Consider the following 26,481-nt stretch of genomic DNA (forward strand, 5'->3'; position numbering starts at 1 on the left):
AGACATTGCATATCTTTATTCTGCTGTTTCTAGAACAAAGCTTAAAAAATGGCAAATATTCCATTACTTACTAAATATACCGATTTTTTTCACAAATTTGGAACAGTTATTTATACAGACTCTTGATACAGATATAACATAAAACATTACGGTAAAACTCTTGTGCGCTGCGTGATTGAATAGAACACACACTCATCATTTCCTCTGGCTACCGAACACTGCATTGCTTATTGCACTGTAGCACTGTTATGTTCTATGATAATGGCTGCAGCTCAGATATGTTGTGCATGTGACTCCTTCACATTGTGCTTCTAGGATCCGAAAGGAATGAAAAAGTTATGTTTGCGATATATCATCAACAGGAAGCTTTGTTTAGAGTGTTTGTTAGCCGTGGATTTTGCTGTCACACTGCAGCCATGTGATCATGCAGCAGGGTTGTAGTCAAGTCACTATGCCTCGAGTCCAAGTTCAGCTTCAAGTCCAAGTCATTAAAGAAATTTCAAAGTCAAGTCCAAGTCGAGTCCCTATTGATCAAGTCCGGGGGACACACACGATAGCACAGTGAACAGGTACAGGAAGCGTTTTTTTTTTAAATGGGTCGCGAAATACACTTGGGCTGCCGTTAATATACCTGGGTGACCCGCCCACGTAAAGTCTATGTGTGGGAAACCATGTGTTGTTAAACTTCCAGAAAACATAACCGTGTTCCCGCAGCTCATAGGCGTGTCCTAATGGCGGGTGCTATGAACTTTCATATGCATTGAAAGGGCGAATAAGAGAGCTTGACACACACATCATTCACAAAGATGTATGCATCAAGCTCTATTATTGGCCCCCTAGCTCCGGCTGATCACGTAGGATCTCGCGAGAGAATGCATCGGAAAGAAGAGAGTACCGATTCCGGCAACATTTCTAGCCGTATTATGGCATAAATATTAATAGAAACATATGAAAAGAGTGGCGAAAACGCGCCGGCGTGTTCGTCGACCTCAGGGTTTTAATGACAAAGTCGAGTCCTTTCGAGTCATCGCGAGTCCGAATGCACGAGTCCAAGTCCGAGTTCAAGTCATTAGTGCTCAAGTCCAAGTCAAGTCACGAGTCTCTAAATTGAGCTCACGAGTCGGACTCGAGTACTACAACACTGTCAGGCAGTGTAATAAGTTATGCTTTTGGGTTAGACCACCCTTCAACTGATGGAAGTTGCACAGTTGCAACAAAGATGTCCATGCACCTTTCAGTTCTGTCATGTGTCATAGTTCTAATGAGGATTTTTATTCTAATGTGCTGCAGTTTCTTAGCCCAACCCACCCACTCCCCCACCCCCCTCCACTCACACAGCATACCAAAATCTATTCCCATTATCCCTGAAAAACTCCTGTCTCTGTTATTGTGTGTGGTGTGCATCTGCCCTCTTCTCAATAATCCTGTATATACATACAGACAGATTCTTCTAGTACATTTGAAACACAAACAGCAACAAAATCTGTTTAACCATGACCAACGATTCATAACTACTTGTTTACTTTAACCAGATGACAACAGCAGCTCTGTAAGCTTACCCAAGTGTTTGTAAAACTCAAGTCATGATGTTTCCCCATTACAAAAAGTCAGTGTTTATTACTCGAGCACCTGCAGATGTGTTGTTTGTTAGTATGGCTACATTAATAATTACTCTGTTATTCTGAAGGACAGTGGTGAATTACAAAGTGTGTGGTCATCTCGACCAAGTTTAAGCCTGTAAAAAATAGCTCAGTCAATTTCTTGCAGTTGATATCTGATATCAACAATATTAGCCACTCATTTTATTTGTATCTGAAGTCATTCAAATTCTTATTCATTCCAAACAATATTGCTGCACAGATTATTTTAAACGTTCATAGGTTTCATGTCAAACCCTGCCCACTGATTGAGCCTATGAAAATCATTTTCTTGTCACCTTTTGGTTGTCTCTATTTGTGATTTGGGTACACTTCCACACACCAATACATTGTGGTCCATTTCAGAAATGTGTGGGGCTCTTCATGCAATATATTTGGCCAGTATTTACACGGAAAAAACTGAAATGTGACTGATTTCACATAACTGTATTACGTTAGTTCGAAGTTACATAAAAAATATTCGGTTCAACTTAATATTATTATTGCTTTCAACTCACCTACTACAGCTATGTGAAATCTGCTGACATATTACATTTAATTAAAGTCAACCTTAAACGTTTGATAGTATGACATTTCTGTATACAGTATATATCAACATGGGCTTGCATCACGACTACATACTTTGTCCTAAATAATATACAAGTGAATCCTAAAGAAGATGAGCTCAGTTCATCTATCCACCAACCACTTTGGTCCAGAGCAGGAAACCACAACAACTACAGGTCAGATTACAGACAGAATAATGTGAAGACCAGGTTTTGGTTTCCTTCTTGAACTTCCCTTTTAGTTTCATTGTCTCATGGGAAGTCATTTCTATCTGACTTTGCAGACACCCTGTCCTTTCTAGGCCTACAAGAAATGTCAAAACAATGGACAGGTCACATGTGGACACTGACAACCTTCCCCCAACTCCACCCTCAGTCCAAGGTGTCAACTTTGCACATGTTTCTGATAATCTATTTGCGAGATTGACACACATTCATGCTCCTGGTTGATGCACCCCTTTAGTTTTAAGTCTTGCTTGTCTGAAATAAGTAATTATTGCCATACAACAGGATACATTTTGTCAAGCCATCTCAATAGGTAGCAGTAAGATCATTTGAATACATTTGAATAAGCCGGACAGATCGTGTGCTGCTTTAGCTGCTGTCACCCAGAGAGGCCAGGATGGAGCTGGCCTGCGAGGCGAGTTTACTGCTGCTGTGCTCTGTCAATTTACTGAGGCTTTCCTTCATATTCACAGAGTGCAGATCCTCCTTCATCACACCTACAGCAGAGAGGATGGGAGGGAGAGGAGAGAAATCATGGTGAGAGGGATTACTGTTGTAGAAGTCCTCTGGCGCTCACTTTGGTGGACCTGGGTGAGGACAACTTTTTCTCCATGGATTTCAGCATCATCATGACAAAACGTGCTCCTGTAGACACAACCATAAAAGGAAGTACACTATATAGACACAATTATTGGGAAACTCCTCTTCATCACTGAATTCAGGTGTTTCATTCAGTCCCATGACCACAGGTGTATAAAATCAATCGCCACTGGACTCTGGAGCAGTGGAAACGTGTTCTGTGGAGGGACCAATCACGCTTCTCTATCTGACAGTCTGATGGACGAGTCTGGGTTTGACAAATGCCAGGAGGACGTTACCTGCCTGACTGCATTGTGCCAATTGTAAAATGTGGTGGAGGAGGGATAATGCTATGGGATGTTTTTGCTGGGGTTGGCCTAGGCCCCTTAGGTCCAGTGAAGGGGATTCTTAATGCTTCATCTTACCAAGTCATTCTGGACAATCCTATGCTTCCAACTTTGTGGAAACTGTTTGAGGAAGGCCCTTTTCTGTTCCAGCATTACTGTGCCCCAGTGCACAAAGCAAGGTCCATAAAGGCATGGCTGGATGAGTTTGGTGTGGAAGAACTGGGCTGGCCCACACAGAGCCCTGGCCTCAACCCCAGTGAACACCTTTGGGATGAACTAGAATGGAGAACCAGGCCCTCTTGTCCAACATCAGGGTCTGACCTCACCAATTCTCTTCTGGATGAATGGGCAAAAATTCCCACAGACACACTCCAACATCTTGTAGAAAGCCTTCCCAGAAGAGTGGAAGCTGTTAAAGCTGCAAAGGGGGACCAACTTCATATTAATGCCTAAGAAGTTGGAATGGGACATCATGAAAGCGCCTGTAAGTGTAATGTGTAGGTGTCCCAATACTTTTGTCTATATAGTGTACCTGGAGTGATCCCATCTAAACATGGTCTCTGGTTTCACAGCGATTTTCAACATAGCTTAGCTTTGACTGGAAACTTGTGTAACATATTCATTCTTAAGGGATGAAAAAAGGATGATTATATGACTCCTGTTTGTTTTAGGCACTTTTCTTTTTCTTAAGCTTGTATCACCGACACAGTTGTTTGGTACCTCTGCCCCAGTGGGCACTGGACAAACTGCAGCTTTAAAGCATTGTGTTTGGGGACCACCTCTCAAGGTTTACAGGCTAGGTTTACACCTTATGATAATAATAATAATAATCCATGGTAATTGTTTTAGTACTGTTCCAAGTACTCAGCGACATGCTGACTGCAGTGGGGGTCATCGTGGGATTCAGCCGGTGCTCCCTTGCTCCTCTGATCCGCCCCACCTTGGCTAAAGCAGAATTGTTTTCTACAGTTATTCATGAAGATGCTGAAGATGGTTTTGGTAGTTTTACGGGCGGTTGCTAGATTCAAGATTGAAAGGTTTATTGTCATAACAAATACATAACTGTGGTGTGGAATAACAAATATAAAAAACAACAATGTGTAAAAAACACATTGATTTAAAAACTAAATGCTGTTAAAAAGGGATTGATTATCAAAAAAAATGCTGATGACCCAAGAAGGGTCTTCGAGTCCAAGTATTCAACAAGATAAAACATCTGCATTGCACCCCGCTGGTGTCCACAAATCGTTCTGAATGTCCCCTGCCTGCGGAGTGACTACAGATGTGTTTTGATGATGTGTGACCGAAAGGTGGGAATGGAACAGTACAAGAGCTTGATGCAAAATACTGCATGTTGCAGAGATATTGCTATAAGATAAATCCTCATGCGGTCTGTGAGGTGTACCACTTACTGGAGTTAGCCAGGCTGCAGATCAGACCTAAAGCACTGAACTTGACTTCGATCGCCCCGACAGGATCCTCCAACATCTCCTTAAGCATGGTGAGCAGCTCCGAGTCCCTGAACACTTCCTTCATACACTCTGTGACACACACACACACACACACACACACACACACACACACACACACACACACACACACACACACACACACACACACACACACACACACACACACACACACACACACACACACACAGTGTTTTATAAAGTATAAGCAACAGCTGCTCTCAGGGTTTTTCTTTTCTCATTTTGTAGCTCAATCATTTGTATCTCTTGTGCTTCTGAATAATACATTCCAGTAGTGGGATATACAGGCTGTGCAGCTTTAGACATGATTTCATGGTGTTATCTTTAGTTCTGGGCTGATAATAAACCCTGGATAGCCAGAGGTTAGCTGTCCAGCCTGCTGCTGATCATGACTCACACACAGCGGTGCAGCATTATTCCCCCCCATGTCCCTGAGCTGGAATCAAACAACTGAAAGAATCTGACTGACTTCATGTTTAGGGTTCAGCTTCACCAACACAGACCAGGTGGAGGAGCAGAGTGACTACACCTGCATCAAACCGTGTACACCACATCATCCTAATTACACTCACAATATCTATGTATTTACAATGTTCTTTATGGCTGTGATATTTTGTTCCTATTTTTGCAACAATACACACAACTATATACTGCAAAGGTATGCAATGAACGTTTTTTGTTGACTTAAAGTGTCTCAAAATGCTTTACCAATGTCAATGGCAGATGCTATTGCCAGGGAAACCAGGGCCTCATTCTGCATGATGACATGTTCACTTGTTGCCATGGAGATAAGGTGCCGAACCCCATCTGCTTTGGCAACAGCATGGACCACTTCCTTTCAGACAGAAGACATGGTATGTTCAATGCTGTACGTTCATGAGGAACAGACAGACAGGAAGACAAGTTGGACAGTGTGTGGTCAGAAAGATGTCTCACTGCGCTGCGGCTGTGTCTGATGAGGGCCGCCAGGAGGCGACTGGACTCCCCCCGGACCCCTGCATGGTCTTTGGCTTCACACCACTCCATGACCCGAGCCAGCAGCACAGCGTCCCTCCCCAGCACCAGAGCTGCCTCCTCTGCAGTGCAGCACAGAAAAGAGAAATGAGGATTGAAGACTTCGGGAGGGAATGTGTCAGATCAGAGACAGCAGGGCGGAAACATGTCCAGTTTTATTAAGAGGGGGGCTAGAGGATTCATATTTTATTGAACTGAATGATCAACAGACATGAATGTGATCAACAGTCAAGACTGGAAAGAGGGATAAGGGAAAATGTAAATAAATCCAGGGAAAACTGGCTAAAATAGTAAAAACTGGAAAGGTTATTCTGTTCTGGGGGGGGGGCATATGGCTCACATGGGGAATAAAGGACAAATCATAATCTTTTACATTCTTCTTCCTTTCAGTCTAGTTTTCTCCTGGGACGGATCAAGCCCTACTCGTTGTTGTGTGACTGTAATTGTCTCACTATTTGTCTATTGTAGAAATGTGTCTGTTAGACACCTGAGGAATATATCAGGGTTCATTCTGAGGAACATGGCAGTCATGCATTACGTCTGTTACAATGAAATATTTGAAGGTCTCCTATTACGCTATATTTGAACAATATACTATAGGGCAATATCTGTACAAAACATGTCTCTGAAGTGTTTTGCTCAAAATCCCAAACAGATCCCCCATTGTAGCATGCCTCATCCCCCTCTATCTCAGCCCTGTTCCTGAAGTGCTGATTCTGTGACTGTAGCTTTAAATGAACTAGCTGCTGCTGACCACGCCCCTTTGAGCTGCTGGCCACGCCCCTTTGGAGCTGCTGCTGGCCACGCCCCTTTGGAGCATTACGATCTCTCCTCTGAAGAGAGTTTTCTACCGGGAGAAAAATCCGTGTATCATTCGTTCATTTGTTTTTCCGATTTCAATACCAAAACCAGAAATCGGATTACGGTTCGTTTTCTCGTTTTTCGTTTTCTCGTTTTTTCGATTATGCACCCCCAAAAATGGAAAATGAAACAATCGGATAACAAATGAACGAATGATACACGGATTCTTGCGCAGGGCTGGCAGGGCTCGTTTGGTTGTCAGGGAAACCAAACAATCGCGAGCCACAGGGTAAAAGATCATCGGTGCCTACTGTATGAAGCAGCTTGTAACATGGGGGTTTTGAGCATTTGATCTAAATAAATACGTCATATGTTTAATCCTTACCTTAGCAATCTCCATCGTCGCGTAGGTCTGTCATTGTTATGTGCATTGTTGTTGTTGGCTGATATCAGGCTAGCTTACTATGAAAAACCCATGAAAGTCCATATAGGCATACAAGAGTAGACCTAGGAAATCACCTTATCACCACTGTTGGGCAAGTTACTCAAAAACTGTAAAGCAGCCTACTGATCAGGCCTACCCAATAGGCATAGGCCTACTGTCTTTTCAACCCTTACACTACCATAGGCCTATTACTATTTAAAATGTAGGCCTAAGGCATTACTTTTGCATTACTTAAGTAACTTTAACAGACTAAAAAAATTGCAGGTTCAGGAATAGCTTTCTGACCCACCACACTGAACACCATTAAAATCCAGGTTACAGTAAAACGTATTGTAACTTAAGTTACTAGCATTGTAACTAGTATATATTACAGTTCCCCCCTCTGCAATGCCTTACATTAGTTACAGGAAATAAATAAATAATGCATTACAGTAATTACATACTTTTGTAATGCTTTATTCCCAACACTGCTTATCACGTGGGTGATATCAACAAAATACAACAATACGATAAGATAGATAAATAAACTTTATTGTCCGTTAAGAAAGCTTTCTGCTGAGGAGTTCTTGTAGTTGGTGGTAGTAGATTGAATCTCCTGTCTGGTGGGAGTTGATGAAGGGGATGAGAGGGTCCTCTATCATAAATCTTAATTCTTATGGTAGTCAGCGTAGAGAAGCTTAAGCAGGAGTGATGTCATAGACTGCAGAGAATAATGTTGAGGAATAAAGATGAAGTCTTGGAGAACTGTGGCCTATCCAATGGAACTTGAAGGACACTGTCCGGTGGGATAACAAAGTAAGACTCTTCGGAAACAGACGCAAGAGAAGCAGATCCCAAATCAGGAACATCACATTGCTGTGGAAGAAGACAGAAAAAAACCAGGTATGAGTATATGGGTGGTTGACGTGAACTCAAATCCAAAGTGAAAAAAATAATAATTCAAAAATATATGTCCAATGACATATAATTATATTCCCTTATATGTGAATAATTCAAAACTGAATGTGTCCATTTCTAATTCTTCATATATTTTGCATATTATTCACTTTTTGGTGTGGTAGTCCTAAAATGTGTCCACCGGTGCAACGACATAAAGAATGCCATTATTTAATTCAGAGAATGTTGGACAGGTAAGATAGATAAGCACAAGGCATATTAGTTTGTCCCAATTATATTTCCACATCAAACATACCCCCAACAAATTCAGAATTATGTTATTTATATACTATAAGATGTACACATAGAGACTTAACCCAAATGTCTGGGTTACATTCATTATAATTTGTATAAAACTCAAGGAATCTTCATTTCATCCTTAAAGCTGCATAGTGATGATATCATTGTTATACTATCCAACACTTTTTACATACATTTTTCATTAAAATACCTTTTCCCCTCACAATTCAATTTGTCGCACCACAGGACATTTTGTTGCACCGTTGGACAACAGAATACTAGTATGCCTATGTTGTGTACAGTCAAATTTATTATTTCACCCACTTTCACCCCCACAGATGACAGGTACCCTGTCATAAATTTACGTCCGTACGTTGGACCGGTCTATGGACAGTAAATAAACACACAACTAAACAAACAAACAAATACCCTAATAATAAAGTCATAAAGGATTACAAGTGTGTAGCCTAGCCTACATTCAATTATTAGGCCGAGGCTAGGCTATTTCGGCTACGGTTTAGCCCAGACGGCAAAATATGTTTGGCCCGATCTATTTCCTATCTGGGGCTCATCTGGCCCTGAATCGTTTTCGGTATTCATAAGGCTATGGCAATAATATTCAAACAAATGCCTAGTTCTAGATCTAGGCTTACTCACCTTTTGAATAGATGTCAGGACAGCTTCTTCCAGCTCTTGGTCTGTGATGTGCCCCTTCCGTCTCAGCCCAACGTCGCCACAGAATCTCCTCACCGACATCTCCGAGGACCCCTTAATTCCCATACTCTTCAATGTCTCAGACATTTCGGCGTGAGTTTTCCCCGACAGAAAGAGTTGATTTATCATCTCGTAGTGAGACTCCAAATTAGCCATGTTTCCTTACAGATCAGTTGTGGCATGAGTCAGTTGTTGGCTCGCGATCGGTTTCCCTGACAACTAACATTCCCAGGATTTGTTATCCGAATGTTTCATTTTCCATTTTCCGTTTGGGGGTGCATAATCGAAAAAACGAGAAAACGAACCGTAATCCGATTTCTGGTTTTGGTTTTGAAATCGGAAAAACGAGAAAACGAACCGTTATCCGATTTCTGGTTTTGGTATTGAAATCGGAAAAACGAGAAAACGAACCGTTATCCGATTTCTGGTTTTGGTTTTGAAATCGGAAAAACAAATGAACGAATGATACACGGATTGAGAAACTCAGCTAAACGCTGCAGTGATTAAACGCCATATTATGTTCAAACCACATCCAGCATTAGCCTATCTCTGAAACAGTCTGGAGCTCAAACGTTTCTCTCTCGGTTTACCACAAGGACAGGACATTTTGTGAGTCTCCTTACACACCGGGGACACATTTATCTATAAAAGACATCAAAAAGTGCATTTTGCATAATAGGGGACCTTTAACTATAGAGTGCAGAGCTAACAGTGCCGTGCTCACCGTGTCCGTCCACCATCATGCGCAGTGTCCCCAGCAGTTTGAACTGCACCGGCGGCATGTCGGAGCGCAGCAGACTCTTTATCCTCTCCGTCACACCGTCCTCCAGCATCCGCACTTTGTTCGTGGCTGCAGACACAGAGCACGCTGTCAGTTGAAATGTCACAGCAGCATACATACTGTTTCCTTTGATCAGTACCAGGAATGGCCAGGTTTCTGAGCGCGCTCAGTCCGGCGTGTTGAACAGAGACGTCTCCTTCGTCCACGTGTTGCTCCAACAAGGTCAGGATGTGAGGAACCACCCCGAGGTCCAGCATCTTCACACAGTTACTATCTGACAAAACACAGCAGGCCAACACACACTTTCTGTATTACAGCACATTTCCATTTCCAAATCCACAACCCTCACACACACACACAGTATTATTATCGTATTACAATAACTATAACTAAGACATTTTTTCCAAGAAGTTATTAGATCCTACATCTACAACAACTATTTTGTTGCAGCAAAAACTAGCAATAAACAAAACTCTGAAACAACATAAGCCGTTATACCAGGGGTGTAAGTGTTTTCACTGAGGGCCACATGCTAAAATATACGAAGGGCTGCTCCCTCACTAGAGGTGAGGTATATTGCCTCTTAAATTATGTTAAAAGTTAGCAAAATCCATCAAATGTAGGTTCATTATTCTTGATAATTGAATATGCTTTAAGAAAAAAACAGCCTACATCACAGCTCTCCGTAGGGTTTCATTTATTTAGTTAAAAATAGTGTTGGGAGCTCATCCCTTAAAACAGAAGCCTCAAATAGCTTATTATAAGGGGAAATATGAAGGGTATATTTCAAGCTTACAATGTAAATAAGTTATTGGCCTTTTTTTTATCAACTAAGATTTGTAAGAAAACATTTTCCACTTTAATTGACTGAATTGAGTTGACATTATTAACACATTAATACATGTTTATTTAACAAGTACAATTGTAATAAAGCACACGTTTCAGGTGTCGGACACATTCCATTATACTTTTAGTTTGGACACCCCTGCGTTATACGTCAAACGTTGTTTTGCTGCACTTTTTACATCAAGCAGGTTCAGATCAATCACTGGGACTGTCTGTGTCTGTGTTCACACACTCTCTCTTCCTGAGCCGTTTTGCTCTCTGCGTAATCCTGAGTTCATTCTGTCTCTTTAGCTACTGAAAGCTCCACAACCTTCGTCTGCTGTTGAGCTGGTGGTGTTCTTTTGCAGTGAAAACCCAAAACCACATGGGTAATTCCAGAAAAATGTCTCACCGTTTCTGGCAAAGTTGGCAATGGCCAGGGCCCCCGACAGCTGCAGCTGTGTGTTGGAGCTCTGCAGCCAGGACAGAACATCCTGATACACCACCCCAGAGCCCTCACCAAAACACTTCTGCATGGACTCATCTGAGACACACACACACACACACACACACACACACACACACACACACACACACACACACACACACACACACACACACACACACACACACACACACACACACACACACACACACACACACACACACAGTTAGCCAATATTACATCATCTCAAAACCTAGATCAGCAGAGAGACGCTACTGGTGTCTAATCTGAGACAGTGGTTGCTACACACACGTTCAGGTGTCACATCGCTCACCTCCTAACAGCAGAGACACGATGAGGTTGGAGGCGATCTTGATGCTGCAGAGGTCGTGGGGGTCCGAACCTCCCTGCAGACTCCGAATCATCTCTGATAAAGCCTCTGGTACTCCTGACTCTGCAAACTGCAGCTTCAGTGTATCTGGGGGTCAGCATATTGATGATTACTAACAGCTTACATTTTCCTCCAAAATATCTACAGCATCACTACAGAAGACACCAGCAGGTGGCAGATGGTCCTCAGCATTACCTTCTGATGGAAACCTGGACATTATTAAACACACAACCCTGGACTTAAATTAGCAACCATGCTAATGCCTCACTGGGGAGGATGAATTTGAGATCTGATTGTAGATTCTGTGGAACTAATCTCCTCAAAGGGGGACTAAAAGCACTACTTGCACTACCGTCAAACTGTGTTGATTGTGTGGAACATGTGTATATATTACTTAGGTTTTGTTTTGTATACCCCTTTTTACCCCCCCCCCTTTTTTCTAGGCTCTTGTCTTTTTATGTTAGATGTTCTTTTATATTTGCACTGTGGGACTGCCAGAAACAGTATTTCAATTTTCTGTATGTATAACACAGGTGGAAACTTTGACAATAAAGTGGACTTTGACTTTGACAATGTGACCTCTGCAATCAGAATCAGAAATACTGTATTTATCCCAAATTGGGAACATTTTTCGTTACCGCAGCATACTACAATACAATATGAAACATAGCAAAACATTTGAAATAAAAATGTGAAATATACCGATAGTGAATAGTTCAATGAAATGGAATATTAAATGAAAATATAATATAAGCAGGGTGCGATTTGTAGGGGGGGATGGTGAGGATTTCCCCCCCTCTGGTTTTCCTATCCCTACCTCTGCTAAATTATTTTTATCTCCAGTGGGGACAAGGATTTCCCCCCCTTGATAGCGATGAATGCAACTTAACTGCTAGCCTACTTAAACTCTTGAAATCTAACGATCTTCAGTGTCTTTACATCAGAGTAGGCTATTCAGCAGCCTTCTGGCAGACGGTGCATATTTCTGAACGTCATCGAACACAAAAACATTGTAACATTTTTGTGCGGGAACTTCGCAGGAAAAACAGCGCTGAACCAAACATGAAACGCGTTCAGAGCAGCATATCATCTTACTTTACAGGACCCATTTGCAGAATTGTGGATAGAAGAGGGCCGAAATGCTGCAGACAATGCCCCGATAGGAAAAACGAAAAAGCCACCACAAATTTGTCACCAGAGCCGACTGTTTACTTTGTCTAGTTTTCCAGACCTGTCCCTGAGTGTTGACAGCACGTTGTGCTATTTAGTGAATTATTTTGAGTGTTTGATTTAATTTAATTGGAGGGTCTTTTCATGGAGAGCATTGATGCTGTTCTATGGTGCTTTCTGCCTGTTAGTGCGTACGCATGTTTTTGTGACGTTGAATAGAAATCCATGTATGGGTTATTAAAAGTTTTGCCATGTTGTGATGGGGACTAATCCACGGACCCGAAAAAAGGGCCTGTCTACTTTTTGCGTTTTTTTCTCCCTAGTTATGCAAGTTAAAAGTCCAATGTTCTTGTCTATGAATAAATTAAAAAAAACATCCCCCCCTCTGTTTTTTTGTCAAATCGCACCCTGAATATAAGTGTATAGTGTAAACTGTGTAAGCGTAAAGTGTGCATGTTAAGTCCAGTTAACAGAGGCTATGGAGCAGTGAGTTGTCTGCCAGCCAGGAGGGAATTATTGTACAGTGTTATTGCAGGAATGTTCTCCTGTATCTATCCTTGTGACAGCGGAGCTGGAGCAGTCTGTTGGAGCAGTCTGACTGATTGGTTGCAATAGCCATGCGTCACTTTGTTAGAAAAAGTGTTCGGGACCAGTGATGTCGGTTACTCTAATCTGACCACTTTTTTCAGAAATGAGTCATGTAACGCGTTACTATTTCCAAACCAGTAATCAGATTAAAGTTACTTATCCGAGTCACTGTGCGTTTCTATTTTTATCATTTTCCTTAGTAAAAAGAGATGTTTGCTTTCTTCTTTTGTCTCGGGGAGTGACGTCTATGCGACAATTAAGTCACTTTTTCAGCATGAGGACACCTCACGTGTATTACCACGGAGACACGAACGTAAACAACATGAGGAGAGAGATGCGCCTTTTCTAGCTGGAAATACAGTCACTATTTTGAGGGGGGTGTAAGTAACTAATAAAGTAACTTGTTATCTAACTTAGTTACTTTTAAAATTGAGTAATCAGTAAAGTAACTAAGTTACTTTTTAAAGGAGTAATCAGTAATCAGATTACTTTTTCGAGGTAACTGTGGCAACACTGTTCGGGACAAACTGGAGAACTGGGCTCTGCTGCGCTGCTGCAAAGTGGGAGCAACAATTGCTCTACCATTCTCTATTCAATTATTACTTATATTAAACGTGTTGCAGATCCAATCTGCACCACTTGGGTCACCAGAAATACCGAACAGACAACAGGCCTCCAGAGTTTACATGTGCTCTTGGGCAAATAAACTCAAAGTTCTCAAAGTGTACAATTCTTTGTGCTATTTTCAGAACATTTTAAACAAATGTTCACTTGCGGGAGACAACATTTGCCATTTCTAAATGTGGTAGAGACATGTCCCCAGCATCCCAGTAAGAATGATGCCTATTGCAACAACAGCCTGACACACCCACCTCAGTTCTGATGGCTCACGGTCAGGCCTGACTTTATTAAAACCTTTAGGTTTAGAAAAGGTTCTAGAAAGAAATATCAGGTCCATCTTTCCCTAGCATGTTTCATGACGCAATCTTGAGGTCTTACCACTCTCGCCCAGAGCGCCCAGTATTTCCAGGATGACGTGTCGGCGTTCACCATCAGGCGCCCGTTTCAACTGTAAGGTCAGCACATCTGCCACACCTTGCTCTGCCAGGGCCTCCCTCGCTGAGTCTGCAAACACACGGCTCTACAGATATGACAGTGTGCAGGTGACTGGTCATCCGGACTCCCACTGATAGCCATCATACATCTGCAGCTTTACAAATGGTTATTATTGTGGCGTCGTCTTCAATTCTAGTTCCGTGTGACAGGAAGTTAGTTTGAGTTATTCTGAAATGAGCTCCAGCGAAGCTGATGTTCGCCCTGTGCCATTATTAATTTCCTACACGTGTTCAAGCATCTATGCATGTTGCCATTTACTTTCAGTATTCATACTGTATCTCAGTCTGATGCAATGACGTATATTGTGTTTGCACATTCATATTTAAAATGTTGGGACCATTTATCGCAACATTTGTGTAGTTGTTTGTTTATGCAATATAGCCTATAGGACATTGATCTTTTATGGTGCTGTCCTTGTGTTTAGCTATGTGTTGTTATTGTGTCATGTAAGTGATATTGACAAGTACTCTTGTTGGTGTATTTTTCAGTTCAACGCAGAAATGACTCTTTAGCTGTGAGGGACATGTCTGAATAAAAATCCAGCCATCTTCTACTGCCTAGGGAGCAGTTCCAGTAGAGGGCCCGAAACTTCCCTTTCCCTGGCCACATCAACCAGCTCTGACTGGTTGGTAAATCACAAATCATTTATAACTAATAATAACTGACTGACAAAAAATAGTTACTAAATAATCACCCATGTCTGCCAGGTTACAGAGGGCCAGCAGGCAGACGTTGACCAGGGGGTCGTTCTCCGGATACTGCCTGATGATGGACACCAGCCTGGGGATGACCCCACTCTGCACCAGCTGGTCCTGCTGGAAGGCTGGGCCAAAGAGAGGCAGGGAGACTTCCCTTTAACTCCAAGCTCTGATTTCATCTCATGGTCTCAAGACTGGCTGTAATTTTAATAACGTACTAATATGGAAATGATAACTGAGTATAACTGTGAATAAAATATCAAATTAAGGATCATTTCACGTTTTGAAAGCATAAGCCATAAGTATAATAGTAGCTTCACCTTAACAGTCACTAGTGGTGGAAAGTAACTTTGTACATTTGCTCAAGTATTATACTTTTTTGACATATTTGTACTTTATTTAAGGATCTTTAAGGTAATTTCCGTTTGATGCCACTTAATACAAGGCAAACACTTTTTACTTCACTACATTTCTGCTAACACTCACAGTTGCTAACATAGATGAAAACACAGGATATGCTGATATGGTAAATGCAGTACTGTACTACACAGTATTTCTAGTATCTAAATTTGGTCCACATTGACAAAGTACTACAATAAAATGCTCTTACATTGATAAAAACATGATGATATAACAATAATAATCATAATATCAGTAACTTTCTTTACACATCACTTTGTCTAAACAAAGGACTCACCGTTGTCGAAGCAGATGCGTCCGATGGCCCTGCCGGTGTTCAGCAGCATCTCCTGGTCGTTGCTGCTGAGGTGGGGCAGCAGCACCTTCACCAGGTCGGCCTCGATGCACGGCTCCCTGACTGCAGCTGCAACACACCAGGAACACGCTAACCTCTGACACGCCTCTGTCACTCTGAATCCGTCTGACTGTAAGTGAGATACATCTCCCAGCTGCGATATTGGATGCTACCAGGCTTGGGGAGTAACAGATTAGATGTAACGGGATTATGTTATCAGGATACAGAAAAAAGGTAGCTGTATTCCTTTCAGATAAAAACACTCAAATTATTGATACATTACTAAAAATTGGGGATTACTAGCAGGATTGAAATGTTAAAATTTAAAGAGAACATATAGTGTTGTTGTAAAAGGATCAGATGTTGAGGACTTCCGGTATGAAGGGTGAGGAGTAGACGTGTTTTCCTCCCGCTCCCTCGTTTCCAACTGTTTGGTATGTAAAAACCCTGTTATTCACTTGAAACTTTGCAACTCGATATAAAATAGCTGAGCAACTTGATACATTAAGAAGACATGGCATCTAAAGCTACAAAGCATTCCAAGAAAGACTCTGTGCCTAAGGAAGACTTCGCTGTGGGCGACGTCAGCATGGCGGCGCTAACAAGTTTGTTGGAGAGCCATAAAGTGTCTCTTTCGGCAGAGTTTAACACCGCTATCGCCGCACTCGAGCCTGAAGTTGACCTGGTACATGCGACCGTGTCCGAGCTTGGAAGGTTAGGAGTGGCTCATGTCAGGAAGGTTTGTATCCAGGAGATACACATGTTTGATGCCCCCAATGGGACTGGGTTTTGTTGTTTGTGGTTGAGTGTGTGTGTGTGTGTTTGTTTGTCCCCCCCCCCCTTTTCCTGTTTTCTTTCTCCCCCTCCCCTTTTATTTTAGTCTCTGCTCAGGTAAAGGCACAACTTGAAGGACTAGGTCAATGAGTGTTAGAAATATCCGGTTTATTTCTTGAAACGTTAAAGGGATGAACAATATCACTAAAGCCAACAAGGTCATTTCACATTTGCAACACCTTAGAGGGGACATCTGCTTTTTACAGGAGACAAACCTCCGTACGGCGGAAATGTCTTGCGTCAAGAGGCCATGGATGGGTCACCTGTTTCATTCGAGGTTTTCCGAGAGGGCTAGTGGGCTGCTATTATTATACACAGGGATATTGCCTTTGAACTAAACACTACTATATCTGATCCAAACAGCCGATGCGTTATAGTATCTGGCAAACTACAAAATACTCCTGTGGTCCTGGCCTCACTATATGCACCGACTTGGGATGATGACAAATTTATATCCAAATTCTTTACTTCTATACCTAATCTCAATGACCATCAAATTATAATTGGAGGTGACTTTAACCTGGTCCAGGATATAGAACTTGATAGGTCATCCGCCAAGCAGTCTACTCTATCCAAATCGACTAAAGTCCTAAAGTTTCACGCCGACCAGCTGGGCTTGAGGGACCCGTGGAGGACCACCACACTTACTCACAGATAGACTTCTTTTTACTTGACAATAGACTGTTACATAACGCTCTCTCCTGTGAGTATCATAGCATAGTTATCTCCGACCATGCACCCACTTCCAGGCTTTTAGATAGGATTTTTTTACAGGGTGTCAAAAAAAAATTCTGTGGTCTAGCAACGCACGAGTATTGTAACGGGGCCGACATTTTTTGAAATTCATAACTCTCTGAAACACTATTTCCTGCATTTTGAGGTGCAAATTTTGTGGAATACAGCCATGTTTTTGTCTTTGTTACAACATTATTTTTGTGCTGAGGCTGGGAGGAGGTATGTGTGTGTGTCGGGGGGTGGGGAAGACCAGATAATTGCTTGGTAAAATTATAATTACACTGATTGATATACAATATAATATGTTTCATAAGCTAATACAAAGAACAGTGAGTGTAACTGAAACTAAAAGGTACAGCTTAATTGTCACATACATCTTGTATGTCTACTTATTCAATTTTGTTAATCTATATCATATATTTATGCAAGACACTTAGCATGCAGTTGTATTAGCTATGTGTTTGTGATGGTTTTCTGACCTTTCACACCTTTGAACATTCACACAAGAAAACCATTCTTACATGACTACTCTGCTGGAAGAAGCTGGAGATCGTTGTCTGTGTTCTTTCTCTTTTCCTCGTCTTTCACAGTAACTTGAAGAAAGAATTTTCATTTAGCCTTCATATCAAATCAAAACCATCAAATATTATAAAGGACATTATCAACTGTAAATATGTCAATAGTGGGAATTAAGTACACTGTTCTCCACAAACAACATCCATTTATCGATCTTTTAAAAGTAAAGGCTCCCTATTATTCAAAGGAACCATACAAATGTTGATCTCCTCATGCGCCCCCCTCTCGCGGGTCGCATCGTCCTGACGTTTTTGTTGTTGTTTTCCCGGTTCATCGACAGTTATTGCCACCAAAGAAGCCAGAAAAACTCTGAAACACTCCTACAGTAATCAGGCTTTCTGTCATGTTTGTAAAGATTGTCAAAAGTTTCAAGCTTACTGCACTTTCTTCCTGCGAAAAAGGTTAAAGAGATATCAGATATTCCACCAATACAGCGCCCGTCCACGCCGCGTCACGGAAAATCGACCAGTGCAATGCGAGGCTCGCGACTCGCCGCGATTTTGGCTTGAATCGGCCAATGTTGATCACTTTCAGCGAAGTTACCGGGGAAAACAGCGGAGGAAAAAATGAGGGCGTCTTTAGGGCGTCTTGCCTAAAAGTAGGGCGTCCAATTTTAGTACGCCCACCTACCTAAAAGCCTGCCCACTTCTGTGGTAATCAAATTTCCCCATGGTAGACCACCCTCTAAATTCTGGAGATTTAGCCCTCAGTTGTTGTCCGAACCCAAATTTAAGGCTTTCCTTGCAACACAAACACATTTTTCTTCGAGATAAACGATACTCCGAAGATTGGCAGTGATATACTTTGGGAGTCCTTTAAGGCTTATCTTTGTAGTCAGATCAGGAAATCAGAGCAATCCAAATTGACAGAAATTTCAGCTGATGTCCGCAATTTAGACATCCAATACTCGGTTAATCCCACCTCTATTTTGTATAAAAAATGGCTTCAGCTTCAATCTCAATATGATCTGTTGTCAACTGGAAAGATTGAGAGGCAACTTCTGCAAACCAGGCAACGATTTTTTGAGCAGGGAGATAAGGCAGACAAACTGCTTGCATATCAATCGTGAGTGACAGGTGCCTCCAGGTTGATCCCATGAGTGAAATCACCAGCAGGTGATATTACCACAGACCCTGCTGAAATCAGTAATATCTTTTCAAACTACTATTCTGAATTATACACCTCAGGATGTTCTTCACAGGATTGGGACAGCGCTAACCCCTTAGACATTCTAGTTTATCCCCAAGTCGATGGGAGTGGTTCCTGTGATCTGGGATCTCCATTAACCATCTCTGAAGTTACAGAGGCTATCAAATCTTTACAGAGTGGTTCATCGCCTGGTCCTGATGGCTACACCACAGAGTTTTTAAAAACGTTTTGTTCTGTACGCCCCGATCCTGGTGAGAGTATTCAATAATGCCTTTCTGAAATGCCAGTTACCGCCTACTTTGTCGGAGGCCTCAATCACTCTGTTGTTGAAGAAGGATAAGGACCCACTCTTGTGTGGCAGCTACAGGCCGATATCCCTTTTAAACGTAGACTTTAAGATCATGTCTAAGGTTCTATCTAGCCTTCTCCAGAGGGTGATGCCAGGCCTGATCAATCCCAACCAGACAGGCTTTATCTTGGGACGACAGTCATTTTTTTAATACCAGGAGGTTGTTTAACATTATTTATTCTCCCTCTACTAATTCCCCTGAAGTTGTTCTCTCTCTGGATGCGGGAAAGGCTTTCGACAGAGTAGAGTGAGGATATCTGTTTTATATACTTAACAAATTTGGTTTCAGCAAGGACTTTGTTTCATGGATTCAACTCCTCCATATGTCTCCCATAGCTTGAGTCAACATCAACGGTGTTAGGTCGGGTTTGTTCTCACTCTCTCGCGGAAATAGACAGGGTTGCCCTCTATCTCCGTCATTATTTGCGCTCGCCGTCGAGCCTCTAGCTATATGGCTGCGTAGTGAGGAAGGATTTAGGGGCATCACAGGTTTTGGTTTTTCGCATAAGCTCTCTTTGTATGCAGATGACCTTTTACTGTATACTTCGGGCCCACCGTCCTCCCTTCCTATAATTCTAAGCATTTTAGAGCAATTTAAGAAGCTATCCGGCTACAAACTCAACCTCCAGAAAAGCGAATACTTCCCTGTTAACACCCTCGCTGAAAAACTTCCCCAGGCTCTTTTCCTTTTAAACAGGTCCCAGAGGGATTCAAATACCTGGGTATCAATATTACTAAATCGTTTAGGGAGCTTTTTGCGAAGGACCTTAAGCCCATTAGTAGATCGCCTTAAAGCAGACTTAGCTAGATGGTCCTCCTTGCCTCTCTCCTTAATGGGACGCGTCAATTTGATTAAAATGGTGGTGCTACCTCGGTTCTTATATTCCTTCCAACACATTCCAATATTTATAAATGAATCCTTTTTTTCGGCACTTGACCAGCAGATTAATTCCTTTTTATGGTGTAACAAGAGGGCACGTATTAGAAGAGTAGTTCTTCAACTCCCCAAGTCTAAAGGGGGCCTGGCTCTGCCTAATCTCCACCAATATTATTGGGCATGTAATATTAATAGGCTTCATTTTTGGAACATTAATTTGGCACAGGGAGAACGCCCTCGGTGGGCCCAGACAGAGGCATCCTCTTCGGGTCTCTCACTTTGGTTGGTGGTAGGTTCTCAATTACCCTTCCCAATTAAAAGAGTTGCCCAGAACCCGATTGTAACTAGCACCTTAAGGATTTGGGGTCAGTTTAGGAGGCAGTGTGGCTTACATGCGTCATCAGGTCTAGCCCCAGTCTATCGCAACACCTTTTCCTCCCGTCATGCTCGGATCCAGTCTTCCTGACTTAGTCAAACAAAAGCCTCCTGCGGTCTATTAAGTATCTTTATGCTGGTGGTCTCTTCTCATCGTTTGCGGATTTAGCCAGCAGATTTGATCTTCCAAGTTCCCATTTGTTCCGATTTTTTCAGATCAGGCACTTTGTGGAAAAGAAATACCCACAATTTCCAGGCTGACCTCCTGATTCGATGATTGATTCTTTCCTAGAGACCGATTCAATTATATATGATAACATTTTACATTTTCACTTTCTTTGGTTCATTTGTTCTGTTTTTAATGAGGCAGATGAACCTATCAGAATCAGAAATCCTATATTAGTCCCACAGCGAGGACATTTACATTTGTAACAGCAAAAGTGGCATAGCAGGTAAGAAAAGGTAGAAATAAAGCAGAGTAAGCTAACATATAACGTACTTAGTGTCCATTAAACAGTGTGTCTATTACTGTGTGTCAGCTCAGATTTGATTCCTGCCTTTTCTTACTGTAGTGTGTGCACATGTTTTTCACTGTTGGTGTAAATGCGTCTGCCTGAATATGAAAGGCAAGTTTTCCTGTAAATACAATTATTTTTCTCTGAAACATCTTGTTTTCTCTTTTTTAAGGTCACATTCTTCTGTTGTCTTGCATTATAATTAAACACTTCTTATCGTTTATTAATTTCATTGTATTGGCTGGCATTGCATTTGATATTGAGATTATCCAAAAGGAACAGAAAGTAATCATATTACAATATTTTGATATTTTGATACAAACATTAGGTGGATCATTTACAGGTAACTGATAGTAATTGAAACGGAGTACATTTTTAAAGTAACCCCTCCCAACCCTGCATGCTAGTGCAATGCTGGATGTTAGCATTTCCCCACCCCTCGGCTCCGCCCCCTTTATGGCCATTTATGTACCTGTCCTCAGAGATCCCCTCTGAGCAGTCACCTGACCCCCGACCCTGCACTCCCCCACTGCACACCTGCTCCCCATTTCCTTCATTAATCTTACACTGTATAAACCAGCTGACTTGTTCAGATTGTTTGGTCTTTTGATTCAAGTCAGCCCAACTTTGATCCCCACCTGTCTGTCTCCAGTTGTGCTTCCTGTTTCCAGCGCACTGTTTCAATGAGCCACATATGACATGACAACAGGGCAAACTGAATCTGCTCAGGGAGATCATGTGTCTCTGGAACAGATACTGAATAAACCTTTTGTCTACAACATTGTGCACTCTAATGGTCTGTGGTACCATAAATGCCGTCTCAAATATGATAAACTAATGATTTCCTGTCTTTGAGTTGCAGCTGAAACATCCCTAATGTTATACTCTTTTATTTATCCAAGACAATAAGACGTGCTAACACCTGTAGCAGTGTCCTACCTTCTCTGGCCATCTCTGCCACCAGCAGCGCCACCTGGCAGCTCAGGGGGCTTCTGCTCCGTAAGGTCTGGGCCAGGGAGGGCAGGACCCCACTGCTGGCTATCTCCACAGCAGCATCCTTCTCTGTGGACACACAGTCATGTGTTTAGAGTGAAAACAAAGACAGGATATCCCATCCCAGCATTTACTGTTCACATGCAATCAGTGTTGGCTAAGCCCAGTTCAGACCTCGACCACAGGACTCTCTGACTCTGAGGACTCCTGGTTTGTGACGGTCACCCGGAGTTTCTCTGACTATTAACTTTCTCACTATGAACTCTAGGTGACAGGCTGATAGGAACATTCAACCACCCTTACATCAAATATTACATTTGCTCCAGTGGTGTAGTGGGGATTTTTTAAGTGAGGGTATGCTATTTGTGACGTCACCCCCCAAACACACACACACACACACACACACACACACACACACACACACACACACACACACACACACACACACACACACACACACACACACACACACACACACACACACACACACACACTCCCACCCAAAAAGCCATACATATATTCAGCTTCATCACATCCACGTTCTCGTTGTTTTTTTTTTGTCTTGTTTTAAGTGTCAGGTTGATGACGATTATCGAATGTTCATGTCGTAGCCAATATAGGTCACGGACAGATACTGGGGATGTCTTATGTAGCCTATGTAGGTTGTTCTCACCATTGCCAATATCTCCGGATTTACATTTGAGTTGTAAGCTATTTTTTTTATTTTTTTTTTAGTTGTAGCCTAAGCTATTTTATATTTATTATTTTTTTATATATCACGTCGGGAGAAGTGGGTGGACGGCGTACCCCCGCGTCCAACGCCCACTACACCCCTGATTTGCTCATAAGATCCACGCAAGAATGAAGCGCTTTACAGCAAATCAAATCAAAATGTATTTGTATAGCCCAATATCACAAAGCAGGTTTGTCTCAGTGGGCTTACAGATTAAAAACAATGAACAACATTGTAAATGATGGAATTACAGCAAAATGAGAAGACAAGAAAGTGTATGTAATACACTTAGAAATACAAACAAAATAAGATAAAAGTTAAAGACAATAAAAATACATAAAACATCAAAATCAAATCAAATGAACACCATAAAATGCCAGCTCTAACTGAAGGCTTTGTTAGAAATGAAGGTCTTCAACGCACTCTAAAAGTTTGGACACTCTCTGTTGATTCCAGAGCAAGGGCGCTTGGTAGCTGAACGCTCTGACTCCTGATCTTGTTTAACAGACTCTGGACTCTACTAACAGACCTGCACGACAGGATTGTTGACGACGACAAGAGTCATGTTTGTCGTTTTGAGCTCTCTATGAGTTCAGTCAGACCGTATAATCAACCTTCAATCTTAAGGAATATCAAGTGGTTAACTAGCCCCCTGCCCCCTCGGTTATTTTGACTCTTTAGAACAATAATAGGCTAATAGTCAAACACATATAACAACTATTAATAATTGTATTTTAATGAACACACGCATCCTTTCCCTGCCGTTATTGGCAGGTTTTCTCAGCATAGAGCAATAAGACAAAGAAAATTATATTATCCATTTAATATATCTTTATATTTGGGCACATTCAGGTATGCACAGCCCCCCTACTCCCGCAAATAATACAGCTGTAGGAACTACATGGTGCGCAACCTGCTCTAATGTAGCACAAGTTAGCACCAGGACATCCCCACAAGACTCATGGATAGTGTGTGTGTGTGTGTGTGTGTGTGTGTGTGTGTGTGTGTGTGTGTGTGTGTGTGTGTGTGTGTGTGTGTGTGTGTGTGTGTGTGTGTGTGTGCGTGCGTGCGTGTGTGTGTGTTCAGGTGTGTTACATGACTTACTCTTTTCCAAAAGAGCAGTTAGCAATGTGTCCAGATGAGGCTTCAGCTCCTCCTCAATCAGCTCTGTACTCACACTGAGAGCCTGTAGAGCCCCGCTCAGAGAGTCTGCAAAACACACACACATGCACACACACACACACACACACACACACACAGTCATGCTTCTTTATGCCACGTTATTGAACTAACACATGAACATAAGACAGTAGTTTGATTGGAAATATCACAGCGTTGAAGACAGTAGGAAGAGAACTGTACAGGCATGTCTCCCTCAGACGGACATGCTTTATGTTCAACTTCTTTATTTCAAATGATTTGTGAATCCTAAGACTGTATTAAAGCTCAAATGTAAAGCATAAACATGTATTCTTTTATAGTCTGTCTGTGTATACCGGTCAACATGATGTGCTTCATGTTTGTTTTCGCTGGAAATTAGGAAAGGATACGAAATCCTGTACAAACTATTTTTCCTTGACAGATCCACATTGGAGACTATCCGCTCCATGGATAATGTATATTTCAATGAACATCTTCACAGCTGTAACAGTTTGTATGTTTCGGCTGGACAGGCAACAATGCTCGACTTTACATGGTTTAATGTTTTCAATGATGGCCATCCAGGGTTTTTTAGAATGTATGTACTTGTTTACAAGGTTGTTGTTGTTGTTGTTGTTGTTGTTGTTGTCTGTTGAAAGGCCTGAATAAACTGATCCCATTTTCTTTAGCCCCATCCAATATCTAAAGTATCTCCTCTAATGCATGGAATAAAGCTCAGGCACAAAGCTTAAACAATACACATAGTATACAATTCTTTACATTCATTAAATACATTAAAACAAACAAACAAACACACACACACACACACACATACAAACACCCAAAGGAGGAGGCACCTACAGATGGTAATCACCCAGGATAATCCCTACTAAGTCAAATGAAAATAGCCTGCGTGTAGGGGACTGATAGGCAGCCTGGTACATCAAGATCCAACCCCAATCTCCTTCTGTGTGAGTGTGTGTGTGTGTGTGTGTGTGTGTGTGTGTGTGTGTGTGTGTGTGTGTGTGTGTGTGTGTGTGTGTGTGGGCTACTTTGTGGGTTTGACAAGAGACTAGGCAATTTACAAATCAGTCCCACAGAGAGCTGCGAGAGAGTCCCTAGGGTGCTTATTACAAATGCTGCAATTACTCTGTATGTTTCCTCCTGTACTAACATAAAGGCCTGTGTCTTCACACTAACACACACTCGCAGGGCTCAGACACAACGTTAGAAATACAACGTTGTGTCTTTACAGGGTTAGACACTGACTGTCATCTGACGGTCCACATTCCCCGTGAGGTCATATCTGTATGTCTGTGACGTTGCCTGTGGGGGCAGTGCCTCTGATCTGCACTTTATGAGACACACTACAGCAGCATAGCATCACCTGAGGCTGTGCTGTGCGACGCTGTGTCCTCAGCCTGCATGCATGACTGAATAGCTTCTAGCTAATCTGGCTAGCTGTCTGGCCATTGATTATCATCCATCCATTCATCCATCCATCCATCCATCCATCCATCCATCCATCCATCCATCCATCCATCCATCCATCCATCCATCCATCCATCCATCCATCCATCCATCCATCCATCCATCCATCCATCCATCCATCCATCCATCCATCCATCCATCCATCCATCCATCCATCCATCCATCCATCCATCTATCTATCTATCTATCTATCTATCTATCTATCTATCTATCTATCTATCTATCTATCTATCTATCTATCTATCTATCTATCTATCTATCTATCTATCTATCTATCTATCTATCTATCTATCTATCTATCTATCTATCTATCTATCTATCTATCTATCTTTACCTTGTACATCCTTACCCTGACACACACATTCACACACACACATGCCTGGTACTGTGATGCCATCAACGCCATACCACAGATGTATCATACGTCATCTCCTATATGGAACACCACACACACACACACACACACACACACACACACACACACACACACACACACACACACACACACACACACACACACACACACACACACACACACACACACACTAGGGGATGTCAATATGCAGCTACTCACCAATGTCTGTCATGGCTGCTGGTCGACAGGCTCTCTGCTGGCTCACTGCCTCTGCCTGTTAGCACTGTGTGTGTGTGTGTGTGTGTGTGTGTGTGTGTGTGTGTGTGTGTGTGTGTGTGTGTGTGTGTGTGTGTGTGTGTGTGTGTGTGTGTGTGTGTGTGTGTGAGAGAGATTGTGTGGCTAGCAGAGGAGCTACACTCCCTTCTTAAGGTCAGGTGTCCCCCAATGCTGTCTCCCACTCTGTCTGTCGTTTCTCTCTCTGCCTCGCTCTCGCTCCCTCAATCCCATTATCACTCAACACTACCCCCCCCCCCCCCCCGCACACACTGCGCCTGCGTTCTCTCTCTCTGCTCATTTGCTCTCTGTTTCCACCTAGCT

At 42.2% G+C, this 26,481-nt stretch overlaps 1 protein-coding gene across 2 annotated transcripts; it reads right to left on the bottom strand.

Moving 5' to 3' along the window:
- On the bottom strand, positions 1-26,267 carry si:dkey-191g9.5 (rap1 GTPase-GDP dissociation stimulator 1-B). 2 transcript variants are annotated; one of them, XM_063874510.1, is made up of 14 exons: positions 26,104-26,267; positions 24,003-24,107; positions 22,112-22,234; positions 15,706-15,831; positions 15,005-15,133; positions 14,194-14,319; positions 11,380-11,523; positions 11,013-11,144; positions 9,915-10,049; positions 9,719-9,844; positions 5,781-5,920; positions 5,553-5,679; positions 4,767-4,895; positions 1-2,925 (listed from the first exon to the last, which is right to left on the bottom strand). In XM_063874510.1, the coding sequence occupies exons 1-14, from the start codon at positions 26,114-26,116 to the stop codon at positions 2,798-2,800; spliced, it is 1,683 nt and encodes a 560-aa protein (XP_063730580.1). In that variant the 5' UTR covers positions 26,117-26,267; the 3' UTR covers positions 1-2,797. The 2 variants fall into 2 exon arrangements, with proteins under 2 accessions (XP_063730580.1, XP_063730581.1); XM_063874511.1 differs by lacking the exons at positions 5,553-5,679; positions 5,781-5,920.
- Positions 26,268-26,481: the final 214 nt, after the last annotated feature.

This window comes from Eleginops maclovinus, chromosome 22, assembly GCF_036324505.1.
Source record: "Eleginops maclovinus isolate JMC-PN-2008 ecotype Puerto Natales chromosome 22, JC_Emac_rtc_rv5, whole genome shotgun sequence".
Classification (NCBI taxonomy): domain Eukaryota; kingdom Metazoa; phylum Chordata; class Actinopteri; order Perciformes; family Eleginopidae; genus Eleginops; species Eleginops maclovinus.

Coding starts and splice junctions, on each gene's coding strand:
- si:dkey-191g9.5 (XM_063874510.1), bottom strand. Junction 15,832..22,111: donor GGCAGAGATGGCCAGAGAAG/GTAGGACACTGC, acceptor GGTGTGTTGCAG/CTGCAGTCAGGGAGCCGTGC. Junction 2,926..4,766: donor CTGCAGCCTGGCTAACTCCA/GTAAGTGGTACA, acceptor TCTCTGCTGTAG/GTGTGATGAAGGAGGATCTG.